A 23,408-nucleotide genomic window follows, 5' to 3' on the forward strand; every position below is an offset into this window, starting at 1 on the left:
AAGAGTGGTGACATGAAATCTCTCCTCTTTTTGCCGTAATATCTGCTCCACTTTTTGCCATGGAACTTCGGTTGCAGCAGGCCATAACTCTGGTACAATAATTTCCAAGCTCTTCACAGAATTTTCATTGTTGGTGTCCACTATCCTGCTTCCAATGTTGTCAACTGAAGCTTGAATAAACCGATAACGACCAAAAGAAGGATAGTCTCTACGTCGAGCTTTGAACTGGTCCAACGTTATGCCTTTAACCCTTTGAGTGCCCTTGACGTTTCTCATACGTCATAAGAATGCATTATTTGTATGCCAAGGACGTATGTGATATGTCAAAATATGTAGTTAGTTGTATGCCAGGCTTTTTGTTTTTTTAAGATGGTTGGACGTTTCTGGTACGTCCAAAGCAAATGCGAAATACATTCTGAAGACAAATATGCACTGACAAGATACTTGATCAGGTTGAATTTTGCCTCCCAAGTGTATAACCATTAGTCATAGCAGTGCCTCTCTTAGGGGGGTACCTCTAAATACCCATTGTCAGGCATTGTCGGGCATTGTCGGGCATTGTCAGGCATTGTCAGGCATTGTCGGGCATTGTCAGGCATTGTCGGGCATTGTCGGCTATTGAGGGGTTGTGGAGCATTTCTAGGGGTTGTCGAGCATTTTCAGGGGTTGTCAGGCATTGTAGAGTAGCTACTTTCAGGCATTGTTGGGGATTTCCAGGCATTGTCGATCATTATCAGTAGTTGACAGGTTTTTTAGGCATTATAGAACATTTTCAGGCATTGTCGAACATTTTCAGGGGTTGTTGAGCATTTTTAGGAGTTTTCAGGCATTGTAGAGTAGGTACTTTCAGGCATTGTTGGAAATTTCCAGGCATTGTCTAGGATTTTCAGGCATTGTCGATCAATATCAGTGGTTGACAGGTTTGGTAGTCATTATGGAACATTTTTAGGCTTTGTCGAACATTTTCAGGGATTGTCGAGCATTTTCAGGGGTTGTCAGGCATTGTAGAGTAGGTACTTTCAGGCATTGTCGATAATTTCCAGGCATTGTCTAGGATTTCCAGGCATTGTCGATCAATATCAGTGGTTGACAGGTTTGGTAGTCATTATGGAACATTTTTAGGCATTGTCGAACATTTTCAGGGGTTGTCGAGCATTTTCAGGGGTTGTCAGTTGTCAGGCCTAATCCTAGACAACGCCTGAAGATGTCCGACAATGCCTGCCAGAAAGAATCTAAAGTACTTTACAATGCCTGAGAACCCCTGACACCTGAAGATGCTCGACAACCCCTGAATATGTTCGACAATGCTTGAAAATTTCTGACAATGCCTAACAAGCCTGTCAACCATTGATAATGATTGACAATGCCTGGAAATCCTAGACAATGCCTGGAAATTCTAGACAATGCCTGAAAGTAGCTACTCTACAATGCCTGACAACCCCTGAAAATGTTCGACAATGCCTGAAAATGTTCTATAATGCGTAACAAACCCGTCAACCACTGATAATGATCGACAATGCCTGGAAATCATAGACAATGCCTGAAAGTAGCTACTCTACAATGCCTGACAACCCCTGAAAATGCTCAACAACCCCTGAAAATGTTCGACAACGCCTGAATATGTTCTATAATGACTAACAAACCTGTCAACCACTGATAATGATCGACAATGCCTGGAAATCATAGACAATGCCTGAAAGTAGCTACTCTACAATGCCCGAAAACCCCTGAAAATGCTCGACAACCCCTGAAAATGTTCGACAATGCCTAAAAATGTTCCATAATGACTACCAAACCTGTCAACCACTGATATTGATCGACAATGCCTGGAAATCCTAGACAATGCCTGGAAATTATCGACAATGCCTGAAAGTACCTACTCTACAATACCTGACAACCCCTGAAAATGCTCGACAACCCCTGAAAATGCTCGAAAACCCCTAAAAATGCTCCACAACCCCCCAAAAATCCGACAACGCTTGACAATGCCCGACAATGCCTGACAATGCCCGACAATGGGTATTTAGAGGTACCGCTCTTGGGGCATTTTGGCCCCTGTGAAGAATATGCTTTGTGGGCCCCAATGACAATGATCCAATTCAGTAGCGTAGATAGGTATTTTGAAAGGGGAGGGGGGTTTGACGGCCTGCAGGCGAAGCTTGACGGCTTGTTCGCTAAAGGCGCCACCCAGGGGTGGGGGGTCTGGGGCCCCCCATCAATGATCATTTTTATGACGTCATAGAAACCATCGATGACGCAAAACGTAACCTTGACAGTTCCAAATCTATTTTGACAAAACAACCTAAATCAGTCTTTAAAAAACGCGCCGAAATTCGTTTTTCATAAAAGTGTCAATTTTGGTAAAATACCCTTGGCACAGAGGTAAACCCAATTGAAAAAAGCTGTGGCAGTCAAAGGGTTAAAGGAGTAGTTTTTGTAATTCCAGGACTCAAGTTAACAACTTCATCAACGAATACTTTCCTTCTTGAACAGCTTTTTTGATTTGAAATAGAAAATTAAACGTCGATTTTAAGTGACGGTTAGCTACTATACGAAGTTGATATTCTCAGTCTGGAGAGTTTCTGACAAAAGCGATAATTGTCGAAGATAATCTTTTAAAAGCGCCAGATCTTCTACGAATTTCTTGGTGGCCATTTTGATGCAGAGACCTCTGAACATGGCCGATCTGTTTCTCTAATATTTTTCTTTTCTGAGAGGGCTGTGAAGTGTTTATACAATGCTGGGGAAACTATTCCACAGAGCCTTGATAGCACGATGTGAGGACGCAGCACAACGCACACTGAAAATTTTATCTACTTTCCTTAATTTTAAGGCACATGGATGGGAAAGGCTATTCAATGCAAGAGTCACATCACACGCAGACATCTAGAATGTCAAAAGAGCCACAAAATTGTTATGTCATTCTTTATTGCCCTATTCGCAAAAAGCTTAATTTACCTACATGTAGATTGCATGATAGACTTAAGCTAATCTACGGGACCTAATCACGGAAAACGGCGATTGCTACCAACTTATGTTTGTGTATTTTTGCAGTTCTGTTGTGAGAAAGCTGTTAAAGTGTTACTTGTTCAGTCGATAAGTTGTTGTTCAGCTAGAAGAGCGGAAAAGTGGAACCTTGAACGAGCCCCCCCTGAGCCCCCCTACATCAAGCTTTTTCATATTTCGGGTGGCTGAGCTCCCCCGAGCTCCCCAGGAATGCAACCCTGGGTACCAGTACCAACTAGGCTTAAGCTACTTTAGTTGAAAATTATAACTATTATAACTATGCGTGTATGTTTCATGTTTGTAAATAAGGTACGTAAGGGACTAGTTGCTAGCCTATACATTTTGTTTCATTGCATGTTGTTTGTTGTAGGCCTATTCATTGCTATACACTACAGTCTACTCAAAATTTTCATGGTACATATGAATTTGTATCAGGTATTGTCTTATTCTTCGTTTTTCTCATAGCCTAATACTCATAATTTATCATGAGCCCAAGTAACAATTAAGAGCAAGAGTCGCGTCTGATATAGGGTAAACCAAACTTTTTGATGAGAGCGTATAAGTTGAATAAATTAAGTTGTGATAAATTTAAGAGAATAAATTGGACAGAATGAAAAATTCCTTTAAATTCTTACAGACTAGTGCATCAAATCCACACAATGAATAAACATATATTCTGGATATTACCGTATATTTTATTTGACCATGTTCTTTGTCAAAACATCCAGCCAAAGTTGTTTTCATCAAGAGTGGATGAGTTAGTAGAATATTCCCTGAAGCGTACTGAAATGCAGGTAGGCGTACAATCATAAACCGGTATGTTTTTTTTTTTGCTTTCGGATATTTAACCCATAGTTGACAAGTTCGTATGATATTTTAAAAGATATTTGAATTTCCTCTACTCTACGCCATAAAACTTATGAATATTTTTACCTGGATTGTTTGAATTTGAAACTAAATTTGGCAGAAATGCTTAGTCGCCCAAGGGTATATTAGTTTGAAAACAACCACAAAATGTTCGTGTTGTTGTGATTAAATCGAATATATCAGCAGGACCGGATTTATCACTAGTCAGAGTAGGCAGTTGCCTAGGGTGGCAAATCATTGGGGGTGACAAAATATACGAATATATTGCATTGATAATATTAATAACCTACTGTACGTGAATATCATAATTCACAACAGATATATTCAGATATATAGCAATTAATAAATATGTTATCACATCACACACATTTATAAACAGTGCGGCAAGTCATGTATGGCAAGGCATCGCCCCTAGAGTACTTCACGCTTGATTGGTTTTCAACAATATGTGCTGCTTAGCGCTTCTTTTAGTTATCTGTCTCGCTTAGTATGGAGGACTAGGAGAACCTTGAGAATCTTGAAAGTGAATGCATACATCTCCGTTCATTCTTGCAATCACTTTCCTCGGATGAACTTACTGCTGGAAATATTACTTTTGCTGTGCTGTCGAATTTTATTGTGAAAAGGCGACTGCAGGAAGTATACTCAAATGTTTTAGTGGCAATTAGAATGGTACTTTGCACAATGGTCACCAATTGCAGTGCAGAGCGATCATTCTCTATTTTGAAGCTGATCATGACCGGGAAGTAATTGAATATTTTATAGATTTGATTTACATTCTACAACAAAAAAAGTCTAGTGTAATGTTTTGCAAGGAGAAATATAAAACTTCAACAATATCATTCAAACGTCTTTTCGACGCATTTTGTTTTCTGCACATTTACAATAATTATGTTAGGAAACGTGGTAATGTTGTTTTTCTTAATCAATGTGAAATAGTTGAGTTCTGGAGAGAAGCAATCAATAGCAATGTGCTTTACGAAGTCTGAAAAGTGAGGTGGTTCATCTTTCAATCTGTCTTCCAAGTCCTGGGAATATGCTTCTGAAAGTCTGTCAGCGCTTTCTTGGATCTGCGCAGGTGTTGGGTCATGTGTTGGGGCACTGCCTACATCCTCATCGCGTCTTCGATTTCGGACAATTGTTCTTCTTGTGCTTGTCGGTCAGTAATACGGCACTTGAGTCAGCTTCTGCGCCTCTGACACAAACTTAGCGAATTGTTCTCTGAAGGTCTGTATAGGGACCCTGCCAAAGAGGCACACAACGCTGAATCAATGCTGAGATTTTGCTGCTTTGCTTGAAGAGAAGCTTGAGTTGCCTGGAGGCGATCGAGTAAGCTATTCCAAAAAACCACTAAGATTCCAGTTTCGAGCAACTCTATTTTCTTTGCCTGCTGTCGACATTCTGCATTTTACACTTGGTCATTCGAAAGTTTCTCCAGTAGGCTACGTGCCTCCTTTATGAAAGGAAAACGTTCTTTAATAACCTTAATGGCACCAGCTCTTGTGGATCATCGTGTTGTAGAGAGCCTATTTAGCACTCCACCACTTGAACACTCCAGAACGGACCACCGGTGTGTTGAAGCAGCAAAGAATACATAGATATAAAGTTTACAATAATTTAATTAGAAAGTGGCAAGATGATGGGACTAGTAATTTAATCATATAACTATAATATTCTCCTATAATTCCATTCCAGTTTAGGCTACAAGCCAAAAATTACTTACCAACTATGTTCGACATTTTTTTGGCAAAAGAAAATGTTTTGCTCACCAAGCGCGGGGCCTTGTTTTATTTTATTTATTTATTTGCATCAGGCTCAAGATGGTCCATATTACACAATCACACATAGCCTAGAAAGTAGAAACAAAGCAGATACTCAACTCCGAAGAGCTGAGTCATAATGTACCAAATACAAAGATTGATAATAACAGTCCGTTCGCATTAGTTCATAAATCTATTGATTGGAAGACAAGTTGCATCGGGTTATAAACTGATATAATCTTTTGCGAATGAGAGCTTGAAAGGTTGTGGTATTGTTATCAACGAATGCAGAGGTGATGCTGCATCGTCTCTGCAGATTAAACAACATTCTGTAACAGTTATTGTATCCAACACGTAAGCGATTACTACTAGATGAAAGATAGTTGCACCATAGTTGACAGGCATATAAAGGCATACAATAGGAACGAAACAACACATTTTTAACAGCAATCGATTAACATTTGGAAAACCTTGCTTGAAGCGCGGGGCCTTGTGAAGCGCGGGGCCCGTATAGCAGCTGCTGCATTTGCTACTGTGTTAATCCGGCGTTGGCATAAAGTAGCAAAGATTGTGGCCAGTGTGCATGATACAATTTTAAGTGCAAAAACTAATTTAAATTGGTTATTTTGGTCACTATATAAACCATATTACACATGAATGTGAAAATTGAAGTGAAAATTCTACATCAGGCCTACATGTGCTGTGTAACTTGTAATTTTCTAATTAAAGTACCGTAATTTTAGGGCTATTTGTTGAGTAACCTTTGCCAAAACAATTGTAGAATTTTGTTCAAATTGGCATTATTTTTGACAACAGGGAAAGAGGCAGTTACCTCCATACACCTGGCTGGTACGTCTATGATCGTAACAACAACCTTGTATTGTTTTTGTTTCCACAGGAGCACTTGGACAGTTTGTCTTTTCGTCATCAGCCTCTTAACGGGAAAACTCTCGTGAGCACGGTGAGGGATATTATTAATCGGATAAGTTATAAGCTACGTCTGTTGTAAGCCTACTGTTTCAATTGAAGCGGATTGCAAAAGACTTATGCATTGCCGATAAATAAGAGCATGACCTAGCTCACAAATCTGATAAGTATGTTATGATGAAATCCTGAGAAAATTCAACTTTCCCTTCAGCATGGATGTGACAACAATGTATACCTCCATCCTTCCTAAGGAAGCGATCAACAACGTGATCAAAAAACTGTTGATAGGAAGAACACAATTCAAAAGCGAAGACAAAATTACTCCCACACTTCGACTCGGCCCTGCCCACAATTACCAAGAAGACCATACTCCTAAACGAAATACGTAGAAGAAACGATAGATATTCCTCATCCAACAGAGCAACATCACACATGACGGAATTCGAGAAGACGATCGAGGACAACAGATATCCCAAGGACTTTCTCAAGCAACCACCCAGACGATGACGACACCAGCAAAGCAGACAAACCCCCCAGAGAAAAAGGATCTCGCCGAATAGGAAACTCGCCGAATCGGACTAGCCGAATCGGACTCGCCGAATCGGACTCGCCGAATTGGACTCGCCGAAACGGGCAATTCCCAATTCCGCCCCCAGACACCATAGAACCCAAAAATTTTGAATTTCCTTTTATGAGCGACGACGCGGACCGTAAAGTAAAAAAAGTCTTCGAAGACCTGGATTTGCCGGTCCGCCTCTTTACACTGTGAAGTAAGCAACAATCATGCTGCTAAAAGCGAAACTCAATCTATTGCATGGTTTTAGGTTGTGTAAAGCATCGATAATCAAGTAGCCTGATCCGCTTTTTACAAGATAACTTATAACATTTGCTGTCTAGCACTTGCAAACAATGTTGATGTTGAAGCGTGTGGCAAGATGACTAACCAGGATGGAACTTTTTTGTATGGACAACAAATGATATTTATGCTAGAGTTTTAGTCACTAGTAGCCTAGCAAACATAAATTATATTGATACATCCAGGGTTGGAAGTGTTACGGACAATTGTTCCCCAGATAAAACATAAAACCTTTAACGTCATAATTTACCTGGCGTCTACGTCATGGAATATTTCTGTAAACAAGGAACTCTTACATCATCTTGAATTAAGAAATATTGCATCATCCAGATTTAACTCCTGTGAATTAGGAAATATTGCATCAGACAGATTCACCTCGTGTGAAATTACTCAGCAAACTATTTGACTGTTACGTTACAGAAGCGAGTTGTGTGCGTTTAAAATGTAGCAATGAGTTTCGTCATTCTGTAGATTGTCGATAAGAAAGCTGGTCAGATATTTAACAGATCTGCTTTGCATAGGCTACTAGCCAGACGAAATTTCCGTTGTTTAACCAGAAATTTGTCTTGTGATGACAAGTTGTTTTGTGCGTTAGTGCGTACTGTGTTCAGGGCCGAATTAAGGGTATTGTAGGCCTAAGGCTATTTACTAGAGAAGGGCCTAATTTTGCAAACCAAGCCACAAAAAGTAATAAGAATACATACATGAAAAATTCAAATGATTTACTGCAAAATAACATAAACATAACAGAAATATGGCTAATGATGGCGCGTAATTGGTTTTGGAAACAAACGCAATTTTTTGTGTTAAATCTGAAGCAGATGGAAAAGATTTTGAAAAGAAAGAAATGGATAGTAGGTAGTCTACCTATGGTATAATACTCTACCTAATGACACTTTAAACCAGGGGTTTTCAACCTTTTTCCCACCCGACCTCCTCAGAGCAATCAATGTAGTCTCGTGACCCCCCATAAAAGTATTCAACAAAAGCATAGTTAATGCAAAAATTAACCAAATTTGATTCATGCCGACATCCAGTTATGTTTAGTTTTGCTGTTACAATGTAAACTTCCGAAACGATTTTTGAGATGTTATTACGGCTTTTATTACATTTCCTCCGATTGTTATTTCCATTTTCTATCAAGCTTAGCTGCTTAGCTAGATAGGCCTAATAGAAGAAAAAATAATGAAAAGAAATAATTAATCAACGTTTTCGCACTTTCACCGGTTGAATTTATTGCAATCTTTTATGAATTTATTTAAATCAATTTCAGTGAGATGGTTGGTGCTGTATATTTTTAACTATTAAGTTTGTCAATGCGTGCACCTGTTGCTAAAAGAACTTTCAAACAAAATAGCCGACACTAATTTTTTCAATGCTATTGAAAACAATACTGATAAATCTATATTTTGCATAGAATTCTACATAATTTTGCTTTTTTACCATAACGGTGTTACTAGTTAACTTTAGTCTGCACAAAGCAACGTACAAGAACTTGGTGAAAAATATCGAATGCTTTCCTATAGTTGAAACCTTGCAACGTCTGAAAGCTTAAACGATATAATAACCTCAAGTAGAGGAATGGGCGATTGTGAAAAAAACACAGTTTTTAACCTTTTCTGGCAAAAAGGATAGAAAAGAATACACTGGAATTTCAAGCGCCTCGCGACTCTCCGAAAAACGGCTCGTGACCCCCAGGTTGAAAACCCCTGCTCTAAACTCAATTTCGGTAAAAGTGGCGCCTACGTGGTTTTGGAAATTTGCTCTTCATATGTATTGACTCAACTCGGTCATTTGTTTTCAAGCAAAAACTGTACTGTACTGGATCCGTATCGCATGTCGTCCATGTCTGTCCAATCCATCAACCACCACATGGAACGCTTGGACTGAAGGCCCTGGATGACGAGACTGTCGAGTGGCTGATGACCTCATGCCCAAACATATAATCCGGAAGAAAGCTCCTACGACGAAGAAGAAGCCTTACAAAAATTTAATCTTTAAACAAAATTGAGGGCCGAATATTTCCAGGGCCTATAGCCTTATTAGCCTAATGGTTAATCCGGCCCTGACTGTGTTGCGTGCTATTTTTAACAGCCCGTGTTGCTGTGCTCTCTTGAAATACACTTTGTGAAAAGACTTTTTCAGAAGAGTGTTTTCTTTCGGTCATCGCATACAGACGAAGGATTAGGGAATTTTATCCTACAACTTTCCCACGGAGATATATGGTTTACCGTTGTGACCAGGAAGTAACGACTAGTTGTCACTATTCGATAGCGTTATTCGTTGCTTTCTGAATATCGAATGCTTATTCCCATTCCTTTTAAAAATAAATAGCGAATGCGCAGTATTCACTGCTTTTTTATGCAAGCAACGAAATCATTATTCGTTTATCACTAATCGATATTTAAAAAAACTGCTGAATCTTTTTTTGTTTACTTCGTCGTCAAAACAAATTTATGAAATTTAGTTTTCGGATTACTATCCGACTTAGTCCCCTTCCGGTTTTCGAACTTTAAAGGATTAAGGAAAATTTTGCGGCAACACAGTTCAGAAAAACCATGCCAGTGAGAGCCGTTAACAGTGTTGCAAACCTTGCGGTTTTCCCGCAAGTTTGGGCTTGTTTTTTTTCGAGTTTGCGTATTTTTTTTTTGAGTTTGCGAGTTGCTTGTTTTTTGGTCAGACAAACTTTTTTAACTTGTTTTTGACACTGAAATTGCGAGGTTATTATTGCAGTCAACATTGTATCCCTTCTTTTTAAGATAATCACTGCTTGGAATGGCGTAAACAAATGTCATTTTTGAAATAAACGTGATGTATGGACTGCAAAGGTTGTATTGCAAATTGGAACTGCTAAACTGCGTGCTTTATGCTAATTGGTATTGGTTGCAAATTATTGGGCTTGTTTTTGTGTTGTTTTGCCTGTCTTGGGCTTGTTTTTTAGTTTCACTTGCTTGTTTTCAAAAAACAACCTGGCATCACAGGTCGTTAAATATGCAAATACAATGTTTTTAGTAATTGCTGTTCATTGGTTTTTTATTGCTTTTTGATAACGACTTTCAACCCCGGATACATCTGCATGGATCAGAATTAATTTTGACGTTTTATGAACAACTTTTTTTGTTTTCACTACCTTAAGGTTGAAATTAACTTCCCAGCTTAATTATCTTTAGAGTCGCATTTACTTCAGGGATCGCAAGCCTTTCTTTAAGAAGTGCTAATTTTTTGAACAGGCTATGGCTATGTGCATTTTGAGCTATTTTCGCTAGTTTGCTTTTGCAATTTTTCCTACATATTTGCATTAGGCCTAAGCTGGAAATATTTGTAAGTCTGTTAAGGGTAATAGAAACAAGTTTTCATTTGTTTAAAAATTTATAATTTTTCTAAAATGTTTATTCACATCGGGACAATTGTACGCTTTGAAATTCACGTTTTTTAATACATTCAAATTCTTATACTTTTGTGTTCAACTTTTGCGTGCGATAAGTTTCAAATTCAAAATTGATTTTGTATGTGTATAATGCCCTCAACAACTTATTTGAGATGCAGAAACGTACTTCAGTGCATTCATTAAAACAGCTTACATTGTAAATTATGTTTTCTAAACCTACAAGACTTTACATTTACTATTCAACTTTATATAGTGTGCCCACTGCACACTTTTCAGAGCTATAATGTCCAAAATTTTACATAACTAATGTTATACTATCGATAGCCTACCATGCACCATCTCAACTTTTTTTGTCGCCACACTGATTTTACTCGTAACAAATTTTTATATGCTTTTTTCTGGTGGAGTGGATTAATTCAAATTATCTCCAGTGCAATTTTATGGCATTGAAAAGAATATTTATTTTTTAAACGTATTTGTGTTATCACGGTATAAAAATGTCCAGTGTAACAAATAAAGACAACGATATAAACGGATCGAACTTTTCGTTATGTAAGGTAGACTTACAAGCTGATGTAACCTACATTTATACGAAGTACGTCAGATATTTATTTTTTTATTCTGTAAATTTAGATGGCGTCAATATTTGCAACAAAGTTTGACGAAAGAGTTTCCGTTGTGAAGAATTTACAAAGAGTCGTTGAAACTGCTTATGGAGGATCTTCGTCATCGTTTGAATGCTGTAGGTTTCCAACGAGCCAGACAGAATTTGATTCTCGATTTAAAAACAAGGTGAGCTGCTGGATTCGATGATTCCTAACTTTTATCATATCAAATTGGTGGGAGTAAAGTTTTGTGATTTTTATGTTAAACATAAAAACAAAAGAGACGGAACGATTCCATGTTCTAATGAGACTATTGTAAAGTCTTCCATCCTTCTCCGTACCAAAATTTCTTTCACTTCATTTCATATTAAAAATAGTCGATCTCGTATTTTATGCATTCATCATATTTTTATTATCTTGTGTCCAATTTAATCATTTCAGGAGTTGTAAGTTGTTTAAATTTTAAAACGTAATGAAAGTAAATCAATGATATTGGATTAATTTATTCAACAAATTGACGATTCCTGTATGATATAAACTAGTTTACATCGTCAAAAATGCTCTCAAACTTTAGTTTATTTAGATGACACGACGATATGAATTAAACAAGTACCGTAGATTCCTTTCATTCATAACAGAAAGCTACTTATTAAATTCTTTATTTTATTGTAAATATTTTTTCACTTCAAAAAATTTGTGGTTATTAATGATGTACCTTTTTATTATACGTTAATGCGAGAGAGGGTACCTGGTTCTTTCGAGTACTCAAAGGCGCACGAATCCACAATGCTCTAGAACGGAATAAGACTGCAGTTAACAACAGCTTCGTTGTCTTGAACGTGGCAGAGTGGTCAAGAATGGCATGCTGGACGCCGCAGTACAATCTCGATGGAGGTTCGATTTCCACTCAAGTCGGAGACAATTCCAACAAAAGTTAGAAATTCAACTCCCGCTTAAAACACATGGATATGCACCACTAATGATCCAAAACCAGGGTGAAACTCAAATATGGCGTCTTCCAGTTTCATTCAATCGGGGTCTTCAAGTTATATTTAATATTTGCCAGTAAACCAAGTTACAATATAAGCTTACTGTATACAGCTGGTTGAAATAGAAGCCTATATTGCTTTCCGCTAACTTTACAACATTTTTCAGGTTGCAGCAAACAGAGTTTGTGAACAAATTTCATCGAGCGCTTCCCAATCACCACAGAAATTATCTTCTGCGTTTCAAAATACTTGCATACAAAATCTGCAAACTTTGCCGTCAATGAAATGGCAATACTTCGGCAGTGAACACGGGGTAACAACCCAGTTTCCAGCTTTGCCTTCGACGTCTAATAGTTGTGGTTCTTTTGACAACAGATTTCGGTTAGTACAAAAGTTGACACAAACAAATCAAAATTATATTTTCTCAAGAAACATAGAATTTGAAGAAATCGAACATAAGCATAATGCAATCGAGACAAATTAAGTTTTGAAATTATGGTTCATACTGTGCTTTCACAGAATAATTACCCCTTAGTGTTCGTTTAACCGGTTTCATGAAATAAAAACATCTTGATACATCAATTGTGGATTGGGTAGCAAAAGTTATTGAAATCTAAACAAATTCAAGATGACTTAATTTAACTGTTGCAGACCTTGGTATGTTCAAGCAAATGTACCAAGACCTAAGCACGTTGTAGTGGTGATTGACAAAAGTGGATCTATGTCCAACAGACACAACGGTGTTTCTTTGATGGAACTGGCCAGGGAGGCTGCCAAGACTGTTGTATCCACATTAAATCCTTTTGACGATGTAAGCATTTTGATCGATTTTAGGTTGAGTATTTTATGAAAAAGAGAAGTCGTATCGTTTCTTAAATGATGTTATTAAATGTTGCACCAATAGTCATGAACAATGGTAAATTCACTATAATTCCCAGAAATAATGTTGAGTAACTGCAACATCATGAAACTGATGAAAACAGATGATTTTCTCAAAACACAACCTTAAAAAATATATAAGTTATCAATTAAACAATAAATACTGTTAATACTACAAAAAGTGCTCAATACCAAGCGAAAAGCCAAGCAGAGCGAATTACATCAAATATAGTTAGGCTACTCTTCACTAAAAACCTCTACAGCCTGTTTCACCTTAAAAGGGGGATCATCAGAAGGTCCTGACAAAATATGCAAAAACAATAAATCGGTAATACCTGAAAAGATATTAAATATTATAACCTTAATTTAATCTGCAAAAAAAACACATCAGAATTACAAAGGGCTACCTCCATCCGTTAGAGGGCTTTTGTAGTAACGGATAGAGGTAGCCCTTTGTAATTCTGATGTGTTTTCTCTGCAGATTAAATTAAGGTTGTGATATTATTATCTTTTCAGGAATTACCGATTTATTGTTTTTGCATATTTTTCAGGATCTTCTGATGATCTCCTTTTAAGGTGAAACAGGCTGTAGAGGTTTTTAGTGAAGAGTAACTATATTTGATGTATATTATAAGTTATCAGTTGTTTGTGTGCAACATAGGGATGTCCAACTAAAACACGCTTGAGTGCCAATTTTTATCCAATGACTTTTTTCGTGCCATAGGCTACCGCCAATGTTTACTTCCATCTTGAAACATTCGTACCGGTTTATTTATTTATTTTTTTTTCTTTCACATCGCTGCTATACACCTTAATCTGCAGTATACTGTGACATGGTGCAAATGCAAACCTCCACTACAGAACAATAAATAATAGTTCAGCTCTTCACAGTTACTATTGTTTTGTCTGCATGTCCGCAGACAATTGAAAAAAACAAAACAATTTAGCGACTTTTCAACAACGTCAAAGCCCCCTGCTGGCCTGTGCGCATGCGCACGCTTTGACAATTATAGGCTACTGTAAAAAGGTCAAAAGCGATATTCTTTTAGTATGAGGCAGCCATTCAGAGACTATTTTCCAACTGCTGCAGCCAGTGCACTGTTTCTGTGTTAGGGTCTATGAGGTCCACATGCCCTATAGGTCGAAAAACTGGTGAGTCACACAAACTCCACTGGAACATGTTGTGCTTAAAGCGGCCAACACTGGTACAGAGACGATTTAAGTTACCCACTCTTTTCTTGACTGGTTTAAGCCAGGTGGTACTTTAGTGTCTGGTGTGACTCTATGCTTGTCGGGCCGTGAAGTATTTGTCCAACAGTCTCTCCGTGACTGCATAAGGTCGAAGTGATCTTTATGAAACTCCACAATGTGTCAAAAAAGGACGCATGGATAGCAGGCGTTGATGCGATGTTGTGCGTCAAGGACTGCATTGTGGAAAAGAAGGCAGTCATTGACTTCTGCCTTTTATTGCGAGTCGTTTTGTGGAGTTCTCTCTGCGTAGCTTCGGTGGAGCAATGCCCGAAAGCACTATGGTAATAGGTCTGTGGGAGTTGGACGCAGGCATCCAGTGACTATATCATTTGTAAATTGGTTTGCATTGCAAATGAACAAATCTTAGCTTTTGCAATACAAATTTTTGCAAGAGCTTCAGTGCCATTTTCAAAAAACGCCTCGTGAAACATTTGGCACGCGTGCCAAGTGTTGAACATTACTGCACTGTAAAGAATAGCATAGCCTACATAACCTCATTAAAAACAAAATAGAGTAGAATGACAATACTTCTGTCAATGTGCAATATCAGTTTGCGAAATATGCTTAAAGTTTTTCATTTTTATTTGAATCAAGCAGGGTAGCTACCGTACCCGTATTTGTAATCTGCAGATGGTTGCAGCAGATGGAGTGTTTTTACTGGTAAACACTTTAACATAGGACGATTTTCTCTATAAACCAACTGACTGTAGACATTGTGACCTTTCTAGCACTCAACCAGAAAGTTGATTCTTGCTTTGAACTTTGGCAATTAGAGAAGAAAAAGAGCAGTGGCAGAAAAAAGGGTGGAAATCAAACCCACGTCATCAAAATGACTATTTTCCAAACCTTCAAACCGCGAGGCCACGCTGACTACAGCGAAACGTTTACTTAATTCACTTGATGACTGCAATCAGCTGATTTAAATTTTATCTTCTGATTGGTTAATAAACTTCATCTGCTGTAGCGACCTATAAATTACAAATAAGTCGAGCATTTTATTTCAGTTTGCCGTTGTCGCTTTTTCAAGCTCCATTGAGACTTTCGTGAGTGACACGACGAACGACGCGTGCTTTTCCTACCAGCTTGCTCAAGCCACACCACAGAACAAAAAGAAAATTTCAGATTTTATTGACACAATACAGGCTGGGGGTAACGAATCTTATTTTACAAATTGGTAAAACAGTTCTACAAACTTCCTGTTTTCAAAAGGACTTGAAAATACTTTTTCCAAATTTAAATATCACACGTTATTAAAAATTATCAAGAAACCAACAAGCGAAAAAGTTTTCAAAGTCTTTGGTTGGTATCCTAAGACCATGCCTAAGACTATACTTGCTTGGAATGAATCCAAGACCTACCAAAATCAGAGGAAAAACTTTTTTTTCAAACTACGCTTGCATAGAAACTTTACCTTGATTTATTGTTAATACTGTACTCAAATATGAAATACAGGCTTTCTAAAGGCAGCGTTTTAGTTCTTGAAAATAAGCTATGAAAACAAGAAAAGCTTGTTAAATCTTTGCAGCTAAGGGCAAGTCTCAAATCCTTCCACACAAGAATATTTTCCTCTTCTAAGCTTATAGTGCAGCCTTAAGAAAACTTGTTTTTATGTCAGCTACGGAATTGTAGGCTACTTGTATGATTTAAATAACTTTTTTCTTCAGGTGGTACAAATTACGGAAACGCTCTTGATGTCTCCTTTGATTACTTGCTGAGAAATCGTAAACCTGGAATAGGTGAGAACATAAATATTTGAATTTGTGGAATAGAGCTATACCTACAGTAACCTATGTTTGAAAACATTTTTAAACTTAGCTTTGGCTTGCTAATAACCATGTTTATAAAATGAACTTCCAGCCCCTTAATAAAAGCAACTGATTAGGTTACCCTTTAACAAGAAGTGGGATGCACCAGAAGTGGGCCTAAGTCAGATTTGCTCAATGCAAATCACGAAAAAACCTATACCATCTATCTTATCATTGTGCCTGCTTTTGACAATTGTGTTACTTTTTTTGTTTTCTGCTTTCCTTGTTTTATTAAGTAGGCTATGCATTATAGGTTATACAGTAAAATGTTATATCTTTTGTAATACAAGGTGGTTTCACAGATCGAGTGATACTTTTTTTGTCTGACGGGAGTCCTTCCGATTCGGAAAGTACCATTTTGAGGACTCTGCAGACAAGAAATCAAGAGCTTAACAACACAGCAGTTATCATGACTTTTGGTCTCGGCAATCTTAGTGAGTCATGTTTATATCTGTCTTTTATTTGTATTTTATTTTTTATGTAGCTTTCTACTATTAACTTTAGTTTGATAGAGCTTTGGTGGAGAGTTTACTTTTTTTGTATTACAGGCATATAAAAGTTAGTTTCGTCAATTATGGCTTGAACATATTTTTTATCATAATTTTTATTTGCGCAAAAATATATAGACTACGGACATGTCATAAGGGCATATCGTACACAAACAAGTAAAAAAACTCTCAAATGTATGTAACATATCGTTGTGTCCTAATCAGGAATAGCTTGATAAGCATTACATTTACATCTGCAACATTCAAAAAAAGGAAATGACAATTAGAATTAGGTATTTTTTGCTAACTATGTACTGACTACAAACGATAGATCTAATCTAAACTGAAGAGCGAAAACTCAACAATTCGCATAAGAATGATAACATTGAAAGACGGATTATTGCGTTTGATACGAATTTAACAAACAAAAGCGCAGTTAAAGAGCAGGCTACATTGCCTCATGTGTAGCGTTTTCTGGCAATGTTTCTATCAACCAATTTAAAATTATCTCTTAGTTTTCAAATCACCTCTAGCCAGATTTAATCAGTTTTCTAATAATTTACTTTACGTGCTTGTATCTTATTCTTCATGTGATCTATTTGTCGCTATGTTGTTTGCTTGTTAGCATTCTTTTGCCAGTTGTCGAGTTTCTGTTATTCAGATCAAGCCTATCGTTTCTAGTAAGTTGGTGCACACTGCACAGTCAATTGAACTTTTAATTGTCACTTCCTTTTTTGTATACAATATAATGTATAAATGTACCGTACTGTAAATGTAATCATTATTAGGGTATTCCCGGTGAAGACACAACCATATGTTGAAAACGTTTAAAAGTTTTCTTTTTATTTGTTTGTGGTGGAGCCGTATATTTGTTGCCTAAACGAAAAATAAAATAAAAAATGTAAGTGTAAGTGACAGGTTACAAACTTTTGTATGTCTGCAGTAGGCTACTACTAATAATTTAAAGGAAATACGTGTATAAAATTAATCTTTTAATTCAATGTAGTGACAAAAACCTTACTGAACTCGCAGTATCTTAATAGCTACTCAAAAATGTGGCTTCGTCATTGTTATTTATTTGTTCACATTAAAAAAAATTGTTTAAAATATTTCAGAGAGGAGACAGAGATGTAGGGGTGTCTGTTTTATTTTGCTCTTCTAATAAGAGTCGAAAAAGAACAAGTGTAGACAAAAATAAGGATACATCAGTAGAAAGGTCTGGCAGCACCGAACGACCTTGCGGTTTACCAGTCAAGGTGCTGCCTGACATCAGGCTTCTGACATTGCAGCGTCAGATATTTTTGATTTTGTGTCATAGCTAAAGCAATAAACAGCATGACTGAAAAGTACAGTTAACAATCGAAATGAATCGTATAAGCCAAAAGTATCGTAAGAATATGATTAAGAACAGCATATGCAAACATGAGCATTATGATGAAGTATATAAGATAAGAGCGCGATTTAGACCGGTTTGCAAATACGAAATTACATGTAGTTTGAACTGAACAAGTTTATTTAATAAAAATCTAACAAGGTACTTTTATAAAAAATTTTAAACAAAGTAAAGTGTTTGCTTTTTATTGATTCAACTAATCTTTCCTCAATTTAATACCTCGATGCGCCAAAAGATTGTTTGCCACGGATTTTTTGATTTGTTGGGGAAGGAAATATTCCATTATATTTAGTTGTCGAGTGCTGTGCGAGTAAATATTGTCAAAATTTATAACACGATCTTGCAATGTAGCTGGTAGATTTTGTTGGAAACTTTAAGCATAAATTTGGCAATTACAAATTTGTAAATATCTTATACAGTAGGCCTATATTTATTTAAAGATTTGTATAAGTTCATGACGTGACTGAATTTTGGACTTCTTGTAATTGCGCGAATAACATTATTGAGTCTGAAGTCTACTTCCTTGGGTAGAGTTTTATTTACAGTAGTCAGTAGCCCATATAATAATAGAGCATTGAACACGACTACCTACTAGAGTACTAGACTATAATATAACATACCGTACACAATGTTTCCGGCAATAATAGTCACGCAGACAATAAAACATTTGAACATATTGAGCCATTTGCAGCGACAAATGTTGTATGTGTGACAACCAGCAGGTTAGGTTTCCATTGACATGAATTTCCAGATACTTAACTGTTTTCGCTTTTTCTTGCATAGTTTGGTTTAACCACAACCTGAAACGACTTTCAACATTACGATTTGGCACTTTATTGATTAAAATGTAGTTTGTTTTTGAGTAATTTAAGGAAAGTTCATTTCTTCGTTGCCAGGCATCAATTTTATGTAGGCTAATGGAGAATTGGTTTCTGTTTGTAAGGAATCCAAGTCTTTACCACGTAAAGCTAAGTAGGCTATATGTCATTCGCAAACAGCACAATAGAAAATTAGACATTAAAGGAACCAATAGAGTATTTTGTTTTACCGCTGTACATAGCCTACATTGCAAAGCAAAAGCAAGGGACATACAGTATAGTCCCGAGATGGCGAACGACTGAACCGCCGGTTACGATGTAATCCATCACGAATTTTCAGTCACTCATTCGTCTTTTTAAAAATAACGAAATTCTATCAAAACTTTTACCAAAGAATAAAGGTTTTACTAAATATTTATAGTAAGGCCCCAACCTACGATAATGTAGTAGCCTACCGTACGTGATTGTCGTATATCAGTCTAACGCAACTAAAGCCGAAGTAGTGCATTATCACGGCAAGAAATTAGAGTGCTTATAACATAGTATAGCTATTGCGCTCTTGATGATTATCAAGCCATTTTTTTGCTTGTACCGTTTGGGACAAACAGTGGCTCTATATCTCTTGTGTCCTGGAAATAAAATTGAACTAAAAACGGACATGGATAGTTGTCACTTTCCTACTGTTGAAACACCAGTGCTGTATTCGAGGGTATACGACGGTATACTCAGTATACTCTCTGCTTTTTCGAGCAACTATAGTCTACCCTCTGGTTTTCCAAATAGAGTGCTTATGCTATCCTTACTGATTCTTGGCAACTATTAACTAACTATTGTATTACATTTGAGGACCAATGTTGTTTGTTTGTCGTATCCAGGCTTTCACCCGGTGGTTGAAGATTTAGATTAAGTGGACGGGAAGGCAAGGAAGCCAATCTTCGTGTCCACCTTCAGGCATGCCTTTAAGTGTCCTGCCACAGACACAGCCGCATGCTCTTGAGCGGTGTCGAACCGGCGCCCTTTCGATTGCCGTTCCAGTGTTCTCACCACTCGGCTATGCAGCTGACAATGCAGGACCAATAGTACACGGGTGTACCATGAACTTAATTCCGTACCGAGGTACAAAAACAATTTTGTACCTCTCGTCCAATTTTGATGTTGAATTCATGTTATGGGTAGAATAAAGATAAGTATTTTGCAAGTTGTGTATTATTTATCAGTTTGGCAAATCTAAATGTAATTCAAAGGAAAAGAAGGGGTGTAGGCTATCAGCAAGCCTCTGTTGGATTGGCCCATGATACAATTTTATTCACTTGGTAAAACTATAACTCTTGTAAAGTAGAATTTCCTGCTAAACTCGTTTGAAGCCGCGAAAAGATTTGCTGTAGTTTTGATAACGTTGTTCAGCTCTCACACTCCTGCAAATCTTTACTTTCCCATATAAATTTTATATAATCAAGCACACGGAATCGTTTCAGCTTGATACATGAGTGCATTTTTCTATCTATCATGTTTTAGACAAAAGTTCTACATGTGTGTAGATAAAAGCGACACATTACCAGCCAAAAGTAATAAGAGTTTACATGTGTTAGTTATACATATATTTACATGAAACTAAGTGTATGACCCACTTTCTTTTTTTTAAGGATTAAAATCTCTTTTGTAACCCATGCAATAACAGAGGTTCGCCATCCCGGTTATAATCCTATTTTAACTTTGTGCAGATTTTCGGGTTTTACGAAATATGGCAGATCAGAGCGGAGGAATAACTGATGGCGAAGATGTTACAGTAGGTTTTATTCACATAAGTTACTTTTGGCCTACTCTTATTGCCATTTGTCCTGACTTTTGAAAACTATTTGTTTGTGATAGCATACGATGTTGCGTATATGTCACCTTGCATGATTTCCGAGTTTAGATTTAGGAACGTTAAGCGTTTGTAGTTTGTAGGCTACTTTATAACAGTCATGTAAAATAGAGGCCTAAAGCTGCGCAATAGCTACTGATGAAGTTACGCAGTTTGTTTGTGTTGTTATTAGTTTATGTTACTCGCGTTGGAATTCAAAGTAAAGTTGTTCATGTATCAAAGAAAGAGAAAGATATTTAGTTTTATAAATTCCAAAATACTAGCTGATTATTCTTGGCACATCTTGAAGAGGCCCCTATTATGGCACATCTACAAGAACCAAATCATGCTATACGAAAACTACTGACAGGATTTTTATCTCTACCGGACATTGATTCAATGCTCTTAGTTTAATGCCATTGACTATGTGCCAATGTTTGATTTTATGTGACATCAGTAAAATGTTAGACTATAAATAAAACATTTTTTAACATTTGTCTTAAAATATCTAAATTTCCAACTACTAATGTCTGAAATCTTTCCAGATTTTGTGGCAAAACTGATCAAAATTGAATTTAAATTGGGGTCAGACAAAAGAGCACGTTCTTGTTCAAAATAAACCAGCTGTAGGTTATTTATTAAATTACTGTAGATTGAGCACTAATTTGGTATAGTTCCATAGCTTTGCTTAAGAAAAATTAGTCGTATTTGCTAAATATTTTAAATTTGCACTTTTCATTAAAAATTGAGTGTAACTGGAACTAACATTTAAGCTGATATAAAATTGAAGGAAAATTTAGTAAACATTTACATACCGGTACCATTTTTCCTTCAACTGTTTTCACCCGTATTAATTTACATCATATAGGCTACTAACATTCTTTTTGTTTGGTTTTTAAATCGATATGTAATGATAAACTTTATTTATTACAGAGAGGAATATTTGTTGCAATCTCGGACCCAAGCATGTTACGTAATCAGATGGCGTCATACTACCAATTCTACTCCACTAAAAATCGACGAGTTTCAGAACCAATTTGGACAGTGCCATATTTGGACAGTTGGGGCCTAGGTGATGCAACTTTTACATTAGTTTCGTACACATTGCTAATTTTTTTAAATTTTGAAGCCAAAATGCTGTACTGTATTGTAGATAATTTTAAAAAGTTGGCTTAACTTAAATTGTCATTACACTGACTGCCTTTTGAGTTTTTTTTAGATTTTTTGTTTTTTAAAAATAAATCTTTAAACATGCTTATTTTTCATGTAAATGATAATGTGATAAAAAGCCTACAAGTTAATAAAAAATTTCCAGCCAATCAATGAGAAAAGAAAGTAGTCTTCCTACATGTCTGAAAAATCTTATTGACGAAGGTTTTGTTAGATTGTTTGCTGCCTGCGATGCGTTGTTGCAGTGACGTAACAATAGATTTCAGCAGTGCTTGCATTTAGTGTTAAAATACAATTAGGATTAAAAACTCATTATCAGAGTAGCTCTCAAACTATCTTTTTCTGAAGCACTTTTTTGCTTACTTGAAATAATGGAAGACTTCATTAATTTTTGAAACAACTAAAATTAAAAAAATGACGGTAGACTTCAATAAAATAAATGCAAGTGCGTATAACGTTTAAACCAATTTAGTACTTTTTTAAACTTTTTCAATTTTTTTTTGCTTCCTGATAAGCTTTCATAATGTAATCGATGCATTGAATTCGTGAATTCGTCATCACTAAAACATTTAAACTTTATTTTATTTTATACAGTCCCTCTTTCTTCTATTTTCAGGTCAAATGATAACAGCAAGTCTACCAGTATACGTAAACTCCAATTTGGTGGGTGTCGCAGCCGTGGATGTGACTTTGGAAGAACTGTTGGCTGAATCTACCTACTTTCGACCAAACGAATTGTCTTACTCGTTTGTTATAGATGAAGCAGGTAAAAACTTTTCTCTCGCATAGCCAAATTGATTACAAATCTTTTCTCTCCCGCTGTTTGTTAAATTGCCGAACTTGAAGCCACTAGGACTAAGAGACTGCTGCTAAAGTAAAACACGCAAACAATAAAATTATTGTCTTGCTTGGATCATTGTTATTTTAATGAGTTTAGAGAAGCTTTTGCAGCAGCCCGACCCGCTTATGTTTTGGCGTGTTTTATCCTTTTCTGTTGATCGCTTCCAAAATCAGTTGAGAAGAAAGCAGAGAAATCCAATAAAAACAGTCTAAAATCTTTTTATCTATATCAGTGATTTTCAACCTGAGGATCGCGACCCCGTGGGAGTCGCCAGCCGTTTTTCAGGGGGTGACGAGACGCCTAAAAATCTATTGTATTTTTTAAAATCATGTTTGTCAGAAAAGAGTAGTGTTTTTTCGCAATTGACTTTTCCTTGACCTGGGTTTGCTCTATTGCTTAAGGTTTAGCCATAGGAAAGCATTCTATATTTTCACTTATGTAGGCTAGGTGGCTTAGTGCAGACTAAAGTTAAGCAGCGACCAGGCTAAGGCAAAAAAGCAAGGTTATTTGGAAGCCTATGTC

General features: G+C 36.7%; 1 protein-coding gene across 3 annotated transcripts in view; it reads left to right on the forward strand.

The window, feature by feature from the left end:
- The first annotated feature begins 3,078 nt into the window (after window positions 1-3,078).
- Window positions 3,079-23,408, forward strand: part of LOC145769587 (VWFA and cache domain-containing protein 1-like) — a 47,805-nt gene continuing 27,475 nt past the window's right edge. For 2 of the 3 annotated variants that reach the window (XR_014289022.1, XM_082581248.1), the window contains exons 1-12: window positions 3,079-3,228; window positions 3,644-3,800; window positions 6,532-6,594; window positions 11,438-11,596; window positions 12,565-12,779; window positions 13,050-13,209; window positions 15,533-15,677; window positions 16,193-16,264; window positions 16,636-16,767; window positions 20,754-20,818; window positions 21,809-21,947; window positions 22,662-22,811. Coding sequence is in view for 2 of the 3 variants with exons in the window: in XM_082581248.1 (XP_082437374.1) it covers window positions 3,666-3,800; window positions 6,532-6,594; window positions 11,438-11,596; window positions 12,565-12,779; window positions 13,050-13,209; window positions 15,533-15,677; window positions 16,193-16,264; window positions 16,636-16,767; window positions 20,754-20,818; window positions 21,809-21,947; window positions 22,662-22,811 (1,435 nt within the window). In the remaining variant the exon portion in view is untranslated. Of the gene's footprint in view, window positions 3,229-3,643; window positions 3,801-6,531; window positions 6,595-11,437; window positions 11,597-12,337; window positions 12,405-12,564; window positions 12,780-13,049; window positions 13,210-15,532; window positions 15,678-16,192; window positions 16,265-16,635; window positions 16,768-20,753; window positions 20,819-21,808; window positions 21,948-22,661; window positions 22,812-23,408 lie in introns of those variants that run through there. The other variant, XM_082581259.1, reaches the window with a different exon arrangement.

Source organism: Aplidium turbinatum, chromosome 1 (assembly GCF_918807975.1).
Source record: "Aplidium turbinatum chromosome 1, kaAplTurb1.1, whole genome shotgun sequence".
In the NCBI taxonomy this organism is placed as follows: domain Eukaryota; kingdom Metazoa; phylum Chordata; class Ascidiacea; order Aplousobranchia; family Polyclinidae; genus Aplidium; species Aplidium turbinatum.